Source organism: Zeugodacus cucurbitae, chromosome 2 (assembly GCF_028554725.1).
Source record: "Zeugodacus cucurbitae isolate PBARC_wt_2022May chromosome 2, idZeuCucr1.2, whole genome shotgun sequence".
NCBI classification, from domain to species: Eukaryota; Metazoa; Arthropoda; class Insecta; order Diptera; family Tephritidae; genus Zeugodacus; species Zeugodacus cucurbitae.
In genome coordinates, this window is record NC_071667.1 from 29,531,229 (window position 1) to 29,554,439 (window position 23,211).

Sequence of the window (23,211 nt, forward strand, 5' to 3'; positions counted from 1 at the left end):
AAATTTTTTTTTGCCTTCGATTCCATGGACACCTTGTGTTTCTTCTTCTTAAATTGGGTTTCCGCGACGTCGTCTTTAAAATGATAAATAATGTTATATAAAAATTATGTAGTAGTGTAGTTGTTGATGGACTTTTCTCTTTCCAGATTATCCTTTGAAATTACTCCGTAATTACGCCATATCTTTGTCAAATGGCTTTTTCGACTTTTCACAATTTCTTTGGCTTTGGAGTGAAATGAACAGGGCCATGTTTTATCTATTGTCACATCCAAACAACTATTCAAGATATGTCCAACATTTCAGAGTGCAAGCTTTCAGGATCGATCATATTTCATGGTCATCGTAAACTATTTTATGGATTTTTATGATGTTTCCCTCAACAGCTGCCTGAAAATTTTGAACGATGCGTTTGACATTTAGAGGTTCCCTACTTTTTTAAAGAAAAAAAAAACACAGAAAATTGAAGTTTAATGGGGAATGTTTATTATCATTCGAAAGAACATGCATTGATTGATGCGATGTTGAAACCAAATGTCGCCGAGATAACCGGCATAATTTTTGAAGAAATATGGACCAATGATTCCACCGGTTCACAAACCACATCAATCCGTTGTTTTTGCTGGATGAAATGGCAGTTCTTGAATCTCTTCAGGTTGCTCTTCGTCCCAAATACGTAAATTTTGCTTGTTTATATACCCATTGAGCCAAAAATGGGCCTTATCGCTGAACAGAATTTGGCTCGAAAACGTCGGTAGCGATGCCGCTTTGGAAGATCGAGCACCTTCAGTTCTTGCAAAAACTGTATTTTGTAAACTTACAATTTAAGATCTCGACGTAAAATGCGCCAAGTCGTTCCATAGGTCAGCCCGTGTTGCTGCCAACGGTCGAATATTATCTAATAATGAATGCTAAGTCTCAAGATGGGTGATGGAGTTGAGAATAGTACGTTCAGTAGGCCGATTATGTTGACCATAAGCTGAACGAAGCGCGCGAAACACATTCTTTACAGAACGTAATCGTTGTTCAGACTTAAGTTTTTCAATGATGAAATTCCCAACAATACTAATCCAAAAGAACATGGCCATCAGCTGTTCGAAGTAGAAGTCGCTCAAAACTTTTTTCAAAAATTTAGGTTATATCAGTTTTGTTATTTTTTACTTTTAGAGACAAATACAACGACGTGGTAAATCGTTAAAGGTCAAAAGGGGACCTTCTCCTATTTCTTATCTGCATATTCCTCCGACTGTCATCTAGCGGTTACCAATGTTTGCATGACTTCTTGCCACTTCTATTTAAGCCAGCCTCTCTGCTGTCTTTACTTTTCACCATCTGACCTCACTCGTTGCCAATCATTTCTTCAAAACATACAAATTTATATACATACCCACATATTGTGTATAAATGTGTTTGACTCTCGCTTCGTTGCCGAGTTGAAGTTTCTTATCAGAAGTCAATCACACCTTTCCATCACATCTGCTTTTGAGGTTTGTCTTTTTGTCTTTTTGTTGTTTTTACTTTGTATTATGTTTATGTTATTATTTTCACTTCTTGCTGAAAAGTCAAAGTAGGAAGCCAACAATTATTTATTTACAATACTAACGATTGAATGTCATTACATAATTGTATGTTTGACATGTTGATTCTCGATACTGGTTACAACAATATAGCGGTGAAAATTATTACAAGTTATTTTTCATATTTCCGGTATTGGAAATAATGGGAAATATGCCGAAAATTACAATGAAGGGTTTAAATTATGCGAATCATTGAAATCAAGGTCTCAATATGGCGGTGGTGCGATAAGTACTAGACTCAACATAGATTCCCTTTAGTTAGATACACTTGACCCAGATGTTTCAATTTCTTTAACCAGTCCGAAAACCACTTTTCGGCTACTAGGCCTGTAAAGTAATACAATAAAAAGTATCGAATCATTTCCAAAACTCGCCACTATAGGTTTCTTATGTGGATAAAAGAAATTTACGAGTTCGTCTAAAATATTGACAAAAGCCGTCTACAAGAACATTCAATACATTTCATGTACAGCACACGTATTTGGTAGGCAACCCAACCCCTGTTGGCATCCGAACATCATCTGATGACGAATTTTAATCTTTCGATGCAAAGAATCTCTCAATGCTTATAGAGCTTTGGGCTTTAGCGTTGACCATTATTATAAAGAGTTACGAACAAACTTCTTTGGTCTCTGAGAGTTTTTGAAAATATACTCGGTAGTAGTATCAGAGGAAACATGGAGTAAATAATTTTCCCTTTGCGTCAACTAGTGAAGTGAAGAAATCTCTTCGTAATAAAAAAATGAAAATTTTGCTTTAAAACTTTAAAATATTTTGGGAATTTCAAAGACTTTTTCATTAAGATTACAGCATTGGTTTCTTATGTTGCAAGATCCAATTTTCATTAAATTTAATGACAACAACGCCCTCCGAAACCCAATGGTTCGATTGTAGATAATGCAAAATGCAAAACAAAAACGCAAATCTTCCGCCTCTTCCAGCGAAATGGGCGCAAATACAAAGGCAAAGACGTAATGAGCAAAAACAATAACAATTCATCGATTGACTACGTGCACCTCATCATTTTCGAAACATTTTATTTGGGTTTAGATTTCGCCGACCTTTCCAGTTACCACGGCAACGATTAACAAATGCAATGTGACTTGAGCAACCCACAAAAAAATGAGCATGAAAATTACGAAAAAACTAAAGAAGTTGAACGCAAAAACAATCAATTAGTGAATATTAAGTTTGGTCTTAAACAATAAAGCGGAACTTGTAACGAAAGAAATTGTTATGAAAGTACAAGAAACGTTTACTTTTCCACGGCTTACCGACTTTTGCTGTTTGCTGTTGTTATCACGATTTTTGATGAAGCGATCGCGATTGTAATTTTACTAAAAACAAAAGCAAAAGCAAAAACAAAAACCATCGACCTCGAACGTACGATTTGTTCGATGTAGTTAGTATACGGGTACATAAGTCTTTGGGTTTGGGTTGAAAATCGAATGTAGAAAGAAAGTGGCAAAAAAATTAATCAACTTATCCTTTTTGACTTTTGACTTCGACAGGGATAATAAAATGCAGTAACAAGCAGCAACAACAATAGATGTCAGTAGTGGCACAAGACAACGTACATACAGTACTATATACTGGATATATAATACCATACATATAGATATACAAGACATACGAAATTATATATTTACAAGTATAAGTTTAAACGATAAATCTGGTTCTACAAAGCACGATGGAACTTCATTTGCTACGCACTAAGAATGACTTCGACACTGAATGGTAGAGAAGGTTCTACGCACTGCGAAAGCTAAACCAGAGCACACATTGGTTGAGGTATCACTGTAAGTTCTAGAATACACGGACCAATTTGGTTCACGAGAATGCTCCATTAAATTTATGAAAAAACTTAAAGTTCTTTTGAGTTATGTACAAGTAGTGTAATGGAGGGCGAACATTGATTCATAAACAAGTTGTGATTCCAAGAAGCTTTGAGAAAAATCAATCAATGGTTAGGTTAGGTGACCTATGGTACTGAATCTTGCTAAGAGAAAGCAGTTCAAAGGACCTTTTATGTTCCACTGCGGGCCAAAAGGACCTCTCAACCTCACATGTGCTGGTTGTTGTCCAGCGCTTGGCTAGCTCATGCAATGTCTGTTAGTCCATCGCATAATTGGACCATGGACTGCCAACTCGCTTCCATTCCGGTGTTAATATTGCTAGGATACCCTCCCTTGTAAGCTTTCAATGAAGTTAAACACTCTTTAACTAGCCTGGGGCGCACTGTCATCGATTGCTAGTACGCTGATGCCGGAATGAATACATACCCCTCTGAAGGAGGTCACATTACGAAGCCTACTCGAGGCCACTTCTGCATGGAAGACTCTGTAGTGGTGTGATAGTTTAAAGCCGGCGTAGATTGAGAGCTTACGACAGAAAACTTACCCTCCACCTTCCCCCTGAGCTTCGATCCATCCAAACTAAACCATTGGGGGACGGTTCCGCGGTGCAGTGGTCCATGTAATCAGTGACGCAAGTGATACTCGGAGGAATATGGAAACACAAATATTTTTTATGGCAGAACTTAAAACCGTTACGAGGGAGCGTATATCTTAAATACTTGTATGAATTTGAAAGTGGAAACTTTTAGCCAACTATTAAGCATCACTCAAAACAATTAGTTACATTATTACAGTACCGTCGGATCTAATAAGAAGCTCCAGACAGTCGCTGGTGCTGTCCAGTTGCAGCATTTCACTTTCATTCGACTCGTAATTCCATTAACATCAATCGACAACAACGTTGCGACTACCATATATAGGGATAATGGCATCGCATTGGGGACACCGTTGGGTGGCTGCAGTGAGACGATTATAAATTTGCTGAAATCCAGATGGCCAAGCATTGTGACGTCAACAGTTCCACCAGCAATCACAGCGATGTAAACACAACAAACCAACAAATGGCACACGCGAAAGCAAATGGCTCGATGAGGGTCAAACTTACATCACCTCGCGCGCCACTCCAGACCCAGTGTCCAGGTCGATTGTTGGCCAATTTTATACCGTTTGCTCTTCCTTCTTTTTTTGGCGGCATCGTATTGTTGGTTGCTGTTTGTTGTTCCGACGGCCGATAACAAAAATGTTCCATAATTTGTAGTTTATAGCGGTACTTCGAACAAAAGTGAATGCGAATGCGCCGTACCAGCTATCGACAGCGGCAGTGACGCCGGTTGATAGCAGGCGCGCTCGGACCGTTGCGATCGGCATGTCATACACGCCCCAGACATATTCTGATTGGACGCGAGCGCATGCAAATTTGTACCGAACAAAAAAGGAGCGAGTTCGGTGTGCTCAGAGTTAAAAGATGAAAAGTAAAAGCCATCATTATAAATCAAATAAATTTTAAATTTAAATCTCCGGCCACTAGGCGCTGTACTGGCTGGCTGAGTATGCAATGCAAGATCAGTACGTATGCAGGGGCTAAGGTTGGGGGCTGTCTAAACACTCAACGCCCTTCGCGTGGAAGTCTCCGTTGATACCGCCCGAGTAGCAGTACGTACGTGGCTGCGGCTGTGGCCGAGACTGCGGTTTCGCGACCGCACGGCTGTCGATAGCCAATTGGGCCATAATAATTGCTGTTGTTGTTGATATTGTTCGTTGATTATTCTCCTTGTGGATACATAAAATAACCATAATAAATGCAAATAATCAGCGTAATCGTATTACTTAAGCATTAAATTGAATTATTGCCGTTTCCTTGAAAGACTTAAAATGCCTTTTCACTTTTCATCAAGAAATTATTTATGAGCACTTACGTAAAATAGTCTCTTTTTACGTATTTTAGTCAAATCTGAAAAACAGTACATGCATATGTATGTAAATATATGTACTTATGTATGTTAGTAAGTATTCAAGTACATTTTACAAATGTCAAAGATATTTTTAATAAAAAGCCTTTGTTTTTCTTACACGTGTGTGACATCTACATATATGGGTGAATAAGTTCTATATATGTGTGTATGTGTTTACTGATGTACATATGTATGTATGTGTGTATGTGTTTGTGTGAGAGTGTGCAATTTGCTTTGCAAAATCAGTAAATGAATCTGTTGAATTTGATAACAACGGAGTTTGCTAAAGTAACTTACAGAAATACAAAATGAAAAGAGACAAGCAAGCGTCTATATTAAGTAACGGTACTCAGTGATAAATATTTTTCGGCGATAAAATCTTATCTTATTTACGCTTCCGAACAATTTGCAGTTTCTTTCATATTTTCTCATTTTCTCATTACTTGTGATGCTTTGTTAAATGGGCACATATATACATACATACATCGATACTTATAAAAATACAAGAAGGGATCTTTCAATTAAGAGCTTTATTTCTAAAATTAAACAAAATTTTATGCGCGAATGAACTTGAAATCACGTACTTATATTAATTAAGGGAGTCGTCCCAGAAGACGGTCTATTTTACAATTGTTTTCTACGACTAGTAAATAGATGTAGCATTAACAAATATTTCGACAACATAAAAATAAATTTTAAGCTAAAACAAGTAAGGAAAGGATAAGTTCGGGTTCAACCGAACATTTTATATTCTCGCAATTTATTAATGCAATTTTATAAAGATAACACAATTCGACCCATACATTCGGCATTAAGTTCGATAGAAGAACGAAAATTATCATAAATAGTATATGAGGACTGAGGTAATTCCTGAACCGATTTCCCTCATTGTCACCACCAAGATACAATATATCGAAGACTATACACTCACTTAATTTTATATTACTTTTAATTAGGTATATGGGATCTGGGGGAAGTTATGACCCGATTTTAACCATTCTTAGTACAGATACAAACTGTTATAGGAAAAAAATTCAGAGGGAATGAATTACATTAAAATATCTGAGAGATTTACCTATATTTTCGGTGAAAAATTACCTTAGGCTGTGAGTTCTTCATGTTTGATATCTGGGACATAAGTGGGCGATGCCACTCCCATTTTCCATTTCATAAAAAAATCTGAGTGCAGCGTCCTTCTGCTATTTCTTCTGTAAAGTTAAGTGTTCCTGACATTTTTCGTTAGTGAGTTAATCCACTTTTAGTAATTTTCACCTAACCTTTGTATGGGAGCTGGGCGTGGTTATTATCTGATTTTAACTCATGGTGTGTGGTGGGGTACGTAAGAGAACCGACTGCAGAAAGTTTGGTTTATATAGCTTCATTAGTTGGCGAGATATATACAAATAAGCGATTTGTGGACGGGGCCACGCCCACTTCCTAAAAAAAAAATACACCCAAATATGACCCTTCCTAGTGCGATCCTTTATTCCAAATTTTACTTTTATAACTTTTTTATGGCTTAGATATGACACTTTATAGGTTTTTGGTTTTCGCCATTTTGTGGGCGTGGCAATGGTCCGATTTTGCCCATTTCTAAAGCAACCCTCTCATGGTCCCAAGGAATATTAGTGCCAAGTTTCGTCAAGATATCTTATATTTTACTCAAGTTACCGCTTGCACAGACGGACAGACAGTGGACGGACAGACATTCGGATTTCAAATCTACTCGTCACCCTGATCACTTTGGTATATATGACTCTATATCTAACTCTTTTAGTTATAGGTGTTACAAATAACCGTTATGTGAACAAAACTATAATACTCTCCTAGCAACTTTTCCAGAGTATAATAAAGATATTGTGTAGAACATGAGTTTCTGCGTTCTGAACTCTCGCCTGCACGTTTCCGGCTGATTGGTTTATAGGAAACAAAAAAAATGAACGTCGTTTTAATCTATAAGCTTAAATGCATGGAATGCACAATGACATAATGATTATACCAAAATTTGGACTTTAGGTAGACATTTGAAAAAAATTGCGAATTTTGCTTTTTTTAGTTTTTTGCTATAAAAGTCTCGAAATTTTAGGAATGTTTTATTAATAATTTTATTTTATTTCAAGTCATTGGGTCAAGTTATTTTTGAGATCCGATGGAGAACAGTTTAGCCTTAGGTTAGTTTAAGAATTAAAAATAAAATACTTTTTTGTCTTAAAGTCCATACTACTAACAGTACTTCTTAAGATAAACTTCATAGTATATGCAAAAGAAGTCTTGGATAGAACACTGAGTTCTACAATGCACTCTTATAGTAAACTTGTTCGCTGCGATTCTTAAAGTAACTTATAAATATAAAAATACAAACAATAAATTATAATATCAGACATTTGTATATATAGTCAACCTCGCATTTGTTAGAATTTACTGTTTTGCAGGTGCACACATATACATATGTACATATATCTACCACATATTATTTTGACTTAGGCATATAGACGAATATCTGTGCGATTCTAGGTGCAACTTGTGTTACGCTCTCAAAACGTTCCGAAAATGATATGCATCGCCGTTGAGGTGTTTATTTCTGCGGTTTATCTGCTCATTCGCCTTTGTTACCAACGTTGTCAAGATTGTTGTTGATTTTGTGTTGTTGGTGTTTCATTTGCTTTCCCTTTTGTCACAAATTACTTGCTGGTCGCACACATACACCCACTTATGCATGTTGATATTTATGTAAACACTTTGGCGACATCTATAAGCAGCTACACTATTGTGCAAGAATATTGCATTTTTCGGGAATTCAATGTTACGGATTCAAGGAAAAGTATTTGACTATATATACATAAGTATAGTCCCACATACCAATGTAACAAATTGTTAAAATAAAGGATGAGTACATGAAGGGCCCGAAACAGCGACAGAAATCCTTTACTTACCGTGCATCCCTGATCTAGACCAATGCATCGAGTAACCGTCCCCCAGCTGTTTCTTCACTGCGCAATTACCTTCAAGAGCTATGTATGTATGTGGGAGGGAAGAAGCCGATGAAGAAGAAATGCACTGAGAAAGATGGAGGGGGAGTCATTTGTCGAAAGCTCTCAATTAACTCCAGATTTCGGCTGCCTGTTCATTGCAGCGTCTTTCAGGTTATACTCCGACAGCAGAGCGGCAATACTGGCTTTGGATTCGATGATAGTACGCTCTAAGCTAGTAGGGGAGTGTCTAACATCCTTATCAGTATCTTCGTAGTACTTTGCAATACGACTTGTGTGGGTACCCGACCATCGTGGAATCGTCGGAAACTGCAAAGCGGATCAGTTTGCAAGAAAGTGTACACTAGCAACATTGACGCCAAATCGGAAGCAGGTGGATAATCCGTGATCCACTTCCATGTCTTGGCGATCCGTCAGGAGTAACGTAACATAAAAGATACACTCAGGGCTCTTAAGAGCTCGGATGAATAATTAGCACGTGTTAATATTTCGAGGACTTTGCTACATTTCATATTATTGTAATCCCTACGATATAATAGAGTTTGAAGAGAAAGTGGCTACATTTCTTTGAATTGTTAAGGACCCAGAATAGTAATTCTGACATGTCAAATTTTATAAGTAAGTGACTTGCTTCGAATTCTGTTTGGATCGTGAATATTAATAAATGGTTAAAAAACAAATATTTTAAATAGATTTCATTATTTATAACAGATCGCTTCAATATGCATATTTTCGTCGCAATACTGTATATAAATATATTCATGTTTGTATGTGCTTGATACATTGCACTCACTCATTGTCAATCTTAACTGACAGGGAATTTGGAACGTGTGCTCAAAACGCATGTTCGTTCTCTCATTTAGTGCTTCTATAAAAAAAAATAAATATAATATTATTGTTGCAAAATTTGCACACTTAAACTGCACTTGAACTGTAAGATTGAATTTCGCGCCAAGTCTTCGAGTCGCTTGCGCCATTGAGAGTACCCATATGATGCATTACTACATATATTTGATTATAAGTATGTGTGCACTTGCATTTGTGTAAGTCGGCGTGTTTGTGAGCACTTCTTTATTACTTCTTTTGAGTTTTACATTAATTTTGCACTGCAACAATGTAATTGTACTAAGTACGTACTTGCAGATAAATTCGAGAATCTACTTCAGATTTCAATGAGTGCTCTTGCATACACAATTGAATAAACGTATGAGCGGATTGTTCAATGCTTCCGCATTTACAGTTGTACTTATACTCAACGCTATGTCTTTTGAATCTAACGTATTTGAGAATGCAGTGGTACTTTGCAGGATGCGGTGCGTTCGGAAATTTGATACTCTCCGAGATGGATGCTTACTCCGAGAGTCCATTGTTATATAAAAGAGTTTTGTCAAGCACTAATGGCGACTTTGCTCTGATCTGAGTGCCTGTAGTTAGTCATCCTGAGATATTGCACATGAAACCTTTCATAAAATAACATTTTTTTTACCGAATTCGGTTCAAGTCCGTTCAGTAAATATGTTAGTTTGTGTTTCGAGTTCAGCCACAATATACTAAGTTTGTTATAACGATTTGGCCACAAGGACACATTATAAAATATAATCAGATTTTTAAGGTCTGTTTGAAAATACAGTATTACATTATAAAGGGTGATCCATTTCGAGGTTCCTTACTTAAAAAAAAAAACACAGAAAATTCAAATTTAAGGGGGAATGTTTGTTATCATTCGAAAGAACATTCCTTATCATTAATTTTTCACACGAACTTGGTGGCCAAAACGTGAAATTATCTGAAGTTGAATTATCCGAAGTTTTCTCTCAATAAATCCATTGATTGATGCGATGTGTGGGAAGTAGTGCCGTCTTGTTGAAACCAAATGTCGCCGAAATCACGAGCTTCAATTTCTGGTTTCAAATAGTCGGTTATCATGTCGCGATATAGGTCACCATTGATGGTTATGTTCCCACCGTCATAATTTTTGAAGAAATATGGATCGATGATTCCACCGGCACAGAAACCACAACAAACCGTTATTTTCAGGTTGCTCTTCGTTCGATTTGCTACTCTCCAACGCTTGGCGAATCGAAGACACCTTTGTTAATATAGTTTCAGAATTGAAGACATGAAAATGTGGTTTCACGATACGTGTAATTAATCAAGTGGTTTTGTGCCGAAAACAGTTTACAAATCCATTAAAATCAAACACAACAAAAACATATGGAGACAACGAAGAATCATCTTCTTCCGCTAATTCGTCACGCAACCTGAAAAAGGCCACCATAAATAACCATTCACTTATATATATTCTGCATGAAAACGCAGTATACACATTACTCACCTAAACATACTCGTAACCATGCAAAACTTTACCCACATGGCTCCATAGTCTTCAGCTAGGAATATGGCACACGCGGCACACATAGCTGATATATGGCCGGTCAACTCGTAAGTGAATTTACGCGAACTCGCGAATTTGCGAATCTGCCGCCGTTGTGTTGACGCTCTGTTGGGAGCTACGAAGATATGGTGGTAAAATTAATAACGCCTGATAAGTGAAAATAAACCAGTGAAATGTGATTGACGAAATGCACTAAAGGTGGATATTTTATGAAGGCGCTCGGTTGGGGAGAAATTGAAAAATATGGTGACAGCGATGTCGCCTAGGGTCGCTTGAAATTTCAGATTCGTTGTTGGCTGGGAAGGACATTGTACATATACTCATAGAAATCCTTCACAATTCGAATTTTCATTAATAAAACGGGTTTTATCGTTGGCAGATTTTATATAATATAATTTAATTTTAAATAAATTAGTGTCCACACTTTTTGCTTCGAATTCTTTTTTACTTTGTAGAACAACCTAGCAACTCCCTAACTGCGGGCTCTGTAGGCCTCTCTTTATTTAAAAAGTCCGCGGACTAATATTTCGCTTACATTGCGCTTGACTAAATGCTTGGTTGCGCCCGTACTTACCCCTACCTTACATGTTTATTTATAAATCTTCCAGCAGCAACTAGCTTCATTGCAGTTTTCAATTTCAGTTTCGGTTTCGATTTCAATTTGGCATACGCTGGCGGTGATGTGAAAAAAAGATTTACGAGGCTGCCCGAACCTAAAACAGGCGACGTGTGATGCTCAGAAGGTGTTGTTGATGTCCGTCGTGAGTATTAATCATAAAATAGTGTTATGCTATAGCAACGACCATAATAATGTATAAATGCGGTGTACTCGAGTGAATTAGTGTGTATGTGTGTTTACGGTGTAAATATGTGCAGTAGACAAGAAGAGGAGTCGCCGCTGGAACAAATGGCGATTTTGGGGAGGAAACTGAAAAACTGCGCGCAATTCTTTTAAATGGGTTTTCTTTAACTGCGCTGTCAGATGTCAGTCAAGCGTAGTAAAAATAGTAAAACAGTCGGCCAAATGAGGTGCCAAATACAAGAAACACGGCAAAAATTCACTAATAATCGCTTTGGATGAGTGCCATAAAAATAGCATATGGAAAGCAAAGTTATAAAAATCCCGTCATAATAAGCGGCGCGTTTGGTGCGCATGCTAAGCGCCTAACCATTAGCCAAAGGGACTTTCAGGCTCGCCAATTCAACTGGACACTGCAGTAAAGCGTTATTCCGAATATCAGAAGTGCAACGGCTAAGAGTCTGCTTAACTAAGCGCGTTGATCAGGATATATCATTTAATTGCTGTTATTGTTGTAATTTTGACAGATGAAGTGCAGCTGACAGCGAAGTGTCCGCGGCATGTCAAATGATTGTGGTTGAGAAATGGATTTGTTCGTTGTAATTGAATTACCTGTAATTAAAGGCGGTGAGTGGAAATATTCACACATAAAGTATAGTGTGATCTTAGGAATATTTAAATACCATCAATAATAAGTTGATTTTCAAATCATTAACTTGCTTATGTTTACATATATATCTATACCCATTCATTCCTCCTTTTTGCTTTTTGGCGCCAACTGGAAACACGAAGTGAATCCAGGTCACTTTCCACTTGGTCGTCCACTTTCAAATCCATTCGTACAACATGACCTAGCCAGCGTAGCCGCTGTCTTTTTATTCGCTGAACTATGTCAATATCGTCGTATATATCGTATTCGATATTCTCCGTTGCCAATGTTTAGAGGACCATAATTCTTGCGCAAATCCTTTATCTTGAAAACCCCAAGAGTCGTCTCATCGGATGTTGTCATCGTCCACGCTTCAGCGTCATATATATCAGGACGGGAATAATGAGCTACTTGTAGAGTTTGATTTTGGTTCGTCGAGAGAGGACTTTACTTTTCAATTGCCTACTCAGTCCAAAGTAACACCTTTCATTGGGGAGGTTTTTTATGTGGTGGGTCTCAAACACTACTCACAATCGCAGAAGCAGGCTTCGCCTTCTCACTTTAGCTCGCCTACAAACGGATGTCTGTTTTTACCCAGGGGATAAATGGTCTAAAACCGGAAGTCGTGAGCTGCTTGAGTCATATGCAAAAGAATCGTTCCTGGCCACTCCCAAGTGAATGACAATGAGAAACTTTCATCACTTGCGTGAACTTCTACATACGACCCCATCACCCCAATCTGTTACATATCTGTTATAAATCTTTTGCCGATGAAATTTTTTATGGCTACATTGTCTCTATAGTAAAGAACTTTCTATAAGCTGTCTCAAATTAATGTAGTTGATTAAGACCTCAATCGAGCGCGCTTAATTCCAATGTATTTTTATACTCTCGCAGCATCACAGGCATCACATTATACAGCATCGTCCAAGACTCATAGCCAGTAAGGAGCCTTTTATGATTTGGCGACAATTTGTCGTCCTTTAGGCAACACTAGTCTACAGGGGCTCAAAGTCAAAAAAGTATTCTTCTATGGAAGCTGACAGAAAAATAGGAACGTTTTTGTCGCTGAATACAAAAATTGGTGCAGACCCACTGGAGGTAAAGTTAAGATTAATATTTATTAAAATGATTATAAAGGACTGCCCGTCGGCCAAATTTAATCATGCGGGCTGTATCATAATGATGTGGGGTCCCTTATTTTGGATAAAAGACTCAATGACCGCCGTTGAGTAAGGGGAAATGTTGCAAAATGTTAAGCTGTTATGTTCTGATAAAAATATGCCTCCGAGATGGTGTTAATAACAAGATAACGGCCCGAAACATGCATCAAGGCTGGTATCTGAGTGGTTCATCGATGCAAATGTGACCTGTATGTAATGGCTTACTCCCTCCTCTGAGCTCAAAATAATCAAGAACTTGTGGAGCAACCTTAAGAATGTGCAAAATCGGGTCAAAACTTAATATATCAGATGATATACGGATACTTCCGTTAGACTTTATACCGTATACAATATTGGTTAGTATGTAAGATACAATTCCTTACTTGTTTCTGAATGAAATTATGTAAAGCTGGGTTTATCGGATTCGATACGAAAATTGGGAGAATTTTCAAATTGTGAAAGTGTCTAATGATCGGTGGCGCACGAACTTAGCTTTCCTTACTTGTTTAATATTAATAGAAAATAAAGTATAAAAGAAGAATTGTATTTGGCTTTGTTATACAATTTTTCCGTTTTACATTGTAAACGCGACATTCACAATTACCTCACTTCATTTTCAAGTTACAACCCCGTTAGAATGTACCAAATGCGAAAATGATGAAGGCATGCGAAAAGCAAATATTTGGATTACGCGAATTTTTCACATTCTTTGATAGTATTTAATCTACGATAAGGAGCCACAGCTGACATGCCTAACAAATACTCATACTCAGCAAATGACTCTTTGTTATAACCACTCAAGGTGCACCTGCTAAAATATCGGCACAAAGCAAAGTAATTAAATTAAACTTTATTTAAATATACATACAAGTATGTATTTGTCTATGCATAAGTATGTGTGCGGAAGGGGGGTTCCGTTTTGTTGCGATTCGTGAAAGCTTTAGTCATTGCCTTTAAATAGATTTACAAGTACAATTTCCAGTAATTCCAACACGTACTACGTACTACTTAAAAGTGGGCTAATTCTTAACAACACTTAGATGAAAAGCCAGAAATATTTCATATCACTTATTTGGAACAGACTTGTAAGTTTAATTTTATGAATCAACCCTTTTGATTACGTCTGATCATGATCACGATCATGAAAACATGGTAAAAATCAATACTAAGGTACAAACGCTCTTTTTCCTACTAAGAAATCTGGCAACATATATATATATATGTATACGTCAATATATCCTTCAATGGTTTCCCGATACACGACCCACAATCAAAACTGTTTTGGTGATCTGTTAAAACCGGGCAAAAACTCAAAAACTGCACCATGCATTTACATGTGCTGAGTGCACCCAACTAATTTGAAGTCTTTCGGTCAAGGCGTTTTTGAGATACGATGGAGGATACTTTAAAAAAAAAAAACAATTTTGAGAAAAACTCGTACAAGGTTTTCAGCTGCCAACTGAGCGCTTCGAACAGCGCCTTCTTCTAAATGCTGTATTTTTAAAACGACTTCGAAATTTTTATACTCTCTCAAAAAAATTGCTAAAGAGAGTATTATAGTTTTGTTCACATAACGGTTGTTTGTAACACCCGAAAATAATCGAGTTAGATATAGGATTATATATACCAAAGTGATCTGGGTGAAGAGTGGATTTCAAATCCGGATGTCTGTCTGTCCTTCCGTCCGTCTGTGCAAGCTGTAATTTGAGTAAAAATTAAGATATCTTGATGAAACTTGGAACACTTATTTCTTGGAACCATAGGAAGGTTGCTTTCGAAGATGAACACATAAAGTAGCCGTAAATAAAGCTATAAATAAAATTTGATACAAAGGATTGTTCTAGGAAGGGGTATATTTGGATGGGATTTTTTTTCAGCCCCCTACTAAGTATATGTACATATCTTGTAAACTACTAAAGCTAGATCAACGAAATTCTGAGGAGTCGTTTTTTTCAGGCATATCCTTATATAGTCCAAAAAAGAGGGATATCGGATTATAGCCACGCCCACCTCCCATACAAAGGTTACGACTGAAAATGTTTTAATTCAGTAAGGGAAAACACCATTTTATTATTACCATTTTAAATTTCATTATAAAGAAGGTACAGAAGGGCTCCACCCAAATAGGTATACAAAATTTTAAGTGGGTGTGGCTTCGCCCACTTATGGGTCAAAAACCATATTTCTACTCGACCAATATCAATGAAATTTGGTTTGTACTATTGTCCTTGCATCTCAATGATATGTTGTGAAAATAGGCCAAATCGGTTCACAACCACCTCGGTGGTTCTAACCTAATATTAGGGTTTCCACCTTTCAATGGACCTTAAACCATATACATATATGACGAATATGTGGGTCAAATTGTCTATTATATAATATTAAAAAATAAATTGCGAGAGTATAAAATGTTCAGTCACAACCGAACTTAGCCCTTCCTTACTTGTTAAAAATCACTTTACTACCGTATTCTAGACATGTTACGAAAGCAATTTATGATAAAACAAGTAAGGAAGGGCTAAGTTCGGGTGTATTCGAACATTTTATACTCTCGCAATTTATTGACGTAATTTTATAAAGATAACACAATTCGACCCATATATTCGGGATAAAGTTCAATAGAAAAACGAAAATCATCATATATGGTATATAAGGGCTGAGGTAATTCCTGAACCTATTAAACACATTTTCATCACCAACATACATTATATCAATTTAATTTTATATTACTTATAATTAGGTATAATTGATCTGGAGGAAGTTATGACCCGATTTTAACCATTTTTGGTACAGAGACAAACTGTTATAAGAAAAAATTCAGAGGGAATGAATTACGTTAAAATATCTGAGAGATTTACCTATATTTTCGGTGAAAAATTACCCTTAGGCACTGAGTTCTTCATGTTCGATATTAGGGGCCTTAAAAAGTCATAGTCCGATTTTAACAATTTTTCCACAAGTGATGCCACGGATCATATACAGTATTTGTGTAAAGTTTTATTCATTAATTTTTCATTGGTTCCTTATGTATATCTTATAAAGTGAAGGAATCAGATGGACTTCAAAATTGAGTTATATGGGAAGTTTTCGTGGTTGTCAATCGATTTCGTCCATATTCCACCTGCGTCATCAAGGTGTCAAGAAAGTGTTATATACCGAATTACATTGAAATTGGTCGAGTAGTTCTTGAGATATAGTTTTTGACCCATAAAAGAACGACGCCACGCCCATTATCCATTTTGTAAAAAAATCTCAGTGCAGCTTCCTTCTGCCATTTCTTATGTAAAATTTGGTGTTTCTGACATTTCTCGTTAGTGAGTTAACCAACTTTTAGTCAATTTCTGACTGTATAAGGAAACGGCTAAAAGAAACGACTGCAGAAAGTTTGGTTTATATAGCTTTATTGGTTTGCAAGATATATACAGAAAACCTTTTTGGGGGCGGGGTCACGCCCACTTAAAAAAAATTACATCTAAATGTGGCCTTCCCTAATGCGATCCTATGTTCCAAATTTGATTTTCATATCTTTATTTGTGGCTTAGTTATGACACTGTATAGGTTTTCGGTTTCCGCCATTTTGTGGGCGTGGCAGTGTACCGATTTTGCCCATCTTCGAAAGCAACCTCTTCAGGGTGCCAAGGAATATGTGTTCCAAGTTTCATTAAGATATCTTAATTTTTACTCAAGTTATCGCTTGCACAGACAGACATCCGGATTTCAACTCCACTCGTCATCCTGGTCATTTATATATGTTTAACCCTATATCTAACTCTTTTATTTCTTGGAGACACAAACAACCGTTATGTGAACAAAACTATAATACTCTGTGCAACATGTTGCGAGAGTATAAAAATCAGTTTTTTGAACAAATCGCATGGTATGACCTCCTTAAGACATCACTTACATCCAATATCTTTCGAGGAAGAAGAATTTTGCACTATACATCTCAAAATATTTGATTTAAGTCATCCTAATGAAAAATATATCATTAAAAGCGCGTAATGGAAGAATAGTACAATATTTAAAACTTTTCCGTTCCCTCAACAGACGGGTCTGCGTAATCTGAATGAACTCGGGTTGTTTCCAATCAAGGACTGTCTCGTAGCATTTCTCAAAAGTATTTAGGAAATGTTTTCATTAATTATTTGCAAACGCAATCTCATGGTGAAATTTTCACCACCCTAGTGCGCATACTAGGAACCGCTGAGGTAGATGATTAATAACAATAAGCCTTTCCAGCAGGGTGCAGGGAGTATTGTTTGCAAATATTTTTTTGTTTTCTGTTTTTATTTGAAGCTGGTCGGCGGCAAAAGCAGGTCAGAATGAGCGGCGTGAAAAATGGGTGATGAAATGAAGTTTTGGCAAAAGTGGGTAAAGTGTTTTGGGTAATTAACGAAATTTAATATTACGTAGGGCAACTGATTGATTTGTATTAGCATAATCGCTTGCCAGTTTTATTTTTTGCTGCGCAGTAGACTTGAAAACAAACTCGCTTTTTACTTTGTAATTCCACTTCATTCATCTTCAATTTTATCTCATATTTTCAAACGGTAAACTGAAACAACATGTCAAATGTACATTTGAGTGTGTGTGTGTTTGTCTATATGTATACATATGTATATGATGTAAGATAGTTGGTAAATTGAAGGTAGCGCGATAATTTCTTTGGAGATAAACTGACAACAACAGCAGCAACAGCAGTCGGGGCAGATAACAACGATAAATTGAAGAGATTAGATTTAGTCGCACACCGAAGCCACTAAAGAGGGCGTCCGCGTGACGATGCGCAACGGGGTCGCGTGAATTTCGCGGTGATTTCCTCATTGTAATTTGGGTAAAAAAATAATAATAATAGTAATAACGCAAAAAATGCGAATTAAAATTAATAAATCGCCCATTAAGTCAAAATGAATGTGAAGTAATTAATAATTAAATTGCGATTCATTTGCGAACGCCGTTGCTCCATTGCACCGATATTTTCGCGTTTTTTTTGTTTTATTTCGTTTTGGCGAAATCGTTGAACACAAAACGAAAGTCATTTTAATAAATCAGTTCATTGTGAAGCATTGGCAAAAGTTTCGACGGCAGAATGCAAAGCGAAAAGTGAGATATCAATGATGCAACGGACAGATGTGTAACTTCAAGGTGATTAATCACACAACAAAATCACTTTTCTGCCCGCTTTATTACAACAAAGTGAGTGTGAATTCCTTTTGAATTTGAAACAGTAGTAAACGGCTTTGTTAAGTGCGCAACTGTGCTTGTGAGTAAGTGTTAATAAGCGGGTGATTGTTGTAGCGGGCTGAAACGATTATAATCAAATGGTGTGTGCTCCACTGGAAGTTCAACGATTCCTCAAAAACGCAGAAATTAAATACTAAATTTTTTTCTGAAACAAACGTAAGTTATTTATGCACCAAACTCTTCAAAAAATAATTAATGAAGACCTTATTGAATGGTATCTTTATTTCAATTATATGCTTGTCTTAAATATTTTATTTTCCATCGTGCCGTGTAGATTGTCCGCATAGACGTTGCCCAAAGAAAGAACTTTTTTCACCAAACCGACTGTCAAAATCGCTTAATAATTCAAAAAATTTTTTTTTTAGTTGTACTATCTGCTTCTGATACGTTCTGAAACTCTAACGACAAACTAAAAGCTAGTCCCGTTCAATAATTTAAGTTTTATACCATTCGATTAACTGAACTAATCCAAGTCACAATAAAGTAGGGAACGGAAATTCTAAATACTATCAGAAAGTTCCACTTACACTAAATGCGACATTTCTTTGTATTCCAATTTCAGTATTCCATCATAAAGCGCTTCAGATACTTTGTTTTTATTACGGTTAAAGGTTCTAAAAAATGATATTGTAATATATCTTACTCCACGAACGAAGTTTTACACTTCTGTTGGAATTAGTTATCTTTATATCGGGTGATCCAAGTAGAAGTACTTTTTTGAAATCCTTTTTGTAACAGATCACGCGTGAGTCGTGTTATTTTTGTTCGGTATTGTTTGGCAATTTATAATGGAATGACTTACGCCGGAACAACATTTACGTTCTGTAAAGAATGTGTTTCGCTTGCTTCGCTCAACTTATGGTCAACATAATCGACCTACTGATCGTACTATTCGCAACACCATCACATATCTTGAGACCGAATGCCGCCATTGTTGGATAATATTCGAACGAACAGACTACGTCTATTTGATGACTGTAATGGAAGCTCGTGAATCGTGCACTTCCTATACATCTCATCAATCAATAGATTTATTGAGAGAGCACTACGGTGAGCAGACAATTTCAATTTTAGGCCGGTCGTTTGGCCACCAAGATCGTGTGATATCAGACTGACCGACCTTTAGACTTTATCCTGTGGGATATGTAAAGGCGGCAGATTAATGTGGACAATCCCGCTTCGATTCAAGTCTTGGATCAGAATGTTACCTGAGTTCACCTGTGCATTACTTATAAACTCGTATTTCTGCTGCAAGTCCAAGTACTCTGTGACATAATTAATAAGACAATACATAAATAAAAGTGTAGAAAGCTTGGGCGGAACTGCGCTTGAAGACACAGACCCGTCTTTATTTCAAAGCCATGCAGTAGTGGAGGTGAGGCCATTGCACAGCTAGCTCGTTATACTCATATGAACATACTTTTATAATATTATGTAATGTATGTATGACAGATGCCTAGATATGCACTTTTATAATGCACCACATTCATTAATAAGCTATATTAGTTTGTATTTCCTTCAGTTATGTAATGCTAAATATGCACAATTGCATTTCAATGCGACTTTTATCAAAATATTATAATAAATGCTTGGTATGCTATGAAGAATAACGGGCGCGGATTTTCGATATGACTTTTGTGCAACATTTATTTTTGGCTGTAGATTTTCAACCTCCGATATTATCTCTCCATTTCGGCGAAATTTCTTTGTAGGGAGGATTATTTTGAGATCTATGAACAGAAAATGTTCAATGGCGATATTTCTAAAAAATGTGATAGAAGTATGTAAATGGTGATCCATTTCGAGATTCCCTGCTTTTTTAAAGAAAAAAAAAAAAAAACACAGAAAATTGAAATTTAATGGGGAATAATAATCATTCGAAAGAACATTCTTTGGCATTTATTTTATAAACACGCGTTATGTTTTGCTCCAAGACCTGAATTGAAGCGGGATTGTCCGCATAGACGTTAAGAGTTTTAATATCCTCACAGGGAATAGTGTAACGGTGTGATATTACTTGATCTTGGTGACCAATCGACCAGCCCAAAAGAAATTATCTGTTCACCGAAGTATTCTCTCAATAAATCCATTGAATGATGCGATGTGTGGGAAGTGTACTGGACGTGGTCTATTCGGTCGAATAGTGTCCAATAATGAATGTATGAATGGGTCTCAAGATGGGTGATGGTGTTGTGAATAGTACGCTCAGTAGCCGCTTATGTTGTAGTTATATATCCCAATTTTCTCGAACGAAATGTTCGTTTAGTATCTTTAGAGTCTCAACTATCTTGACCTACCACAAAAACTGTTTCTGAAAATACCGCTCAGAACGAAGGGTTTTATATAAAATTAATAAATATTCACCTTGTTTTAAGTTTTTACGTGCTGATTTGACAAAGAATACTGAACATAAATGCCGAACATAAGGGCTCATTTTGACAGCTGATTGGACAACTTATGCACTAAGAAATTCTATAATACAATATATATGTATGTATGTATAATCAATTTAACAAATTCATCGAAAATAATGTTGAGCCATAAATATATTAGAGAAAATTAGACACCTTGAAAAATTCAAATAAATACCTACACATAAATGTTTCAGCGACCTCTTCCAAGAAATATTTGTTTTGGCTTATAGATATTTATGTGCATTGTAGAGAGTTTTTATTTTTAAGGTTATGTTTTTCTTCTTCTGCGATTTACTTTTCATTAGACTTTTTGCGGTTGAGATTACCCACCCACACAACAGCGCCTGCGTTTGTATTTGTTCTGCTTGCATCTGGCTTTATGCCGTCTGCACCAACGGCTGTCATCGTGCTCATTTCGGTTTGTTTACTTACCATTTCTCCAAACAACTGCATATCTGGTATACAATATTGGACGGCGGATATATGCATTTGCAAAGAAGCAAAAGTTCGATGGCTTCTCGGAATGAATCGGTAATACATGACTCCATTGAATATACTTAGATTTGTCCATTTTTACTTTTCCATAACCATAATTGCAATCCAATTCAGAAGATGCTCTTCAAAGAAGATTACGGAAGAAATCGTACAATTACTAGTTTGTTCGATCGTGTGTGTGCGTCTCTTTGCATCTCTACTTACTACATATATTCATCGACACTATTTATAAGGTATGTAGTTGTGCACTCATACATCTTGGTTATACTAAAATTAGCTGCTCTCTAAGAAATGCCGGCAAACACTTTTGGTGTTTTCCACCGAAAATAAATAAAGTCTGAAATGAATTGGAGGCATTAAGTAATTAATGTTAACAAAACGGCGCGGATATTTATGCGTTGTGGGAAAATCTATACATTTTCCACCATGACTGTTTCCTGCGTTAAATTTAATTGCTCATCGGACTTATTGGAAAAGCCCGTGTGCTCATCAGTGCCATTGGTGTTGGCTATACACCTTTGGTCTTGCTGCAGGGCATATAAGTCGCGTGGCATTCTCCACGTTGCACATTTAGCACAGAACTGTAATTTTTTAAGGTAAGGTGTAAATGAACTCTGTACAAGTTGAGAATAGAAGTCCGGTGCAACGAAATCAATTAGATACATACATATGTATGAATATGTCTTTACATATGCACATACTGTATGATATTGTTGCAGACCGACGCGTGCGACCTTGGTTAAGGGCAACGTTTTCGATTAATTAGCAATGTGCTTACTTGAATATTGAGTGTAGGATAGAATACAGAATCTATAAAGCGCATTACATAGTGGTCGAAATTCGACTATCTATACTGCGTCTCAATAATTTAAAATTACTACAGCGTCGAACATATTTCAACCATTTACAAGCAAAAAAAAGAATTTTAAATTGTTATTGATATTCTTAAGAACTAACCTAATAGCCTAAAACTTTAAACGCGTTTACCTCAAAACTAACAAGATTTCTCGAAAGGTTATGAAGCGATTTGAAATAACATTATCTAGTTAATGAACGAAGGATTTTTTTTATTTTTATTACAACTATATAACAACGGCAGGGTTTTCAGAATTTGTAAATACAAATTCCATAAAATAAATACTATTTAAATATGTCTCTTTGATATGGTTAATAGTTAAAATTGAATTAAAAAATGTAAAATTACCCTTGTTTTTATCAGCTGAAACCCCCCTAACCCCTTAAGGGGCTATACCAGTGTAACCCGTGAAAAATTGGGCGTTTTTAGTGTTAAAAGAAAGTACTCTATCGAATGCTTCGAAGTTTTCTGGACATAATACGGTATGTTTTCAGATATATTTGAATATTTTTTTATAAAAATATTGAAAAAATAAAGGAGTTATGTGCTGTCTTCAAAGATAAAAAAAGAAAGTTCCCCAATGAAAATGATTTCGGCCGAATGAGTAGCTGAAAAAAAAATCAAAAAGGTTATTAAAATTGAATGTATTTCCTATTCAATAACCTACGATTTTTGAAAAATATCAAAAATAAATAAAATGACATACTTCTGAAAAAAATGTCGTTTTTTAGATAACAAAAATTGTCGTTTTTTTTTTAATGTCAAATTGACAATCTTCAACCAATCAATGATCAAAGGCCATTGTATAGTAAATATATTCATAA

General features: G+C 36.3%; 1 protein-coding gene across 6 annotated transcripts in view; it reads left to right on the top strand.

Annotated features, from left to right (window-relative positions):
- Arhgef17_1 (uncharacterized) overlaps window positions 1-23,211 on the top strand; it is an 89,464-nt gene that overhangs the window by 23,248 nt on the left and 43,005 nt on the right. For 3 of the 6 annotated variants that reach the window (XM_054225856.1, XM_054225855.1, XM_029041207.2), the window contains exon 3: window positions 11,410-11,528. Coding sequence is in view for 3 of the 6 variants with exons in the window: in XM_054225852.1 (XP_054081827.1) it covers window positions 21,307-21,567; window positions 21,646-21,764 (380 nt within the window). In the remaining 3 variants the exon portion in view is untranslated. Of the gene's footprint in view, window positions 1-11,409; window positions 11,529-15,937; window positions 18,779-18,800; window positions 21,568-21,645; window positions 21,765-23,211 lie in introns of those variants that run through there. The other 3 variants (XM_054225854.1, XM_054225852.1, XM_054225853.1) reach the window with 3 other exon arrangements.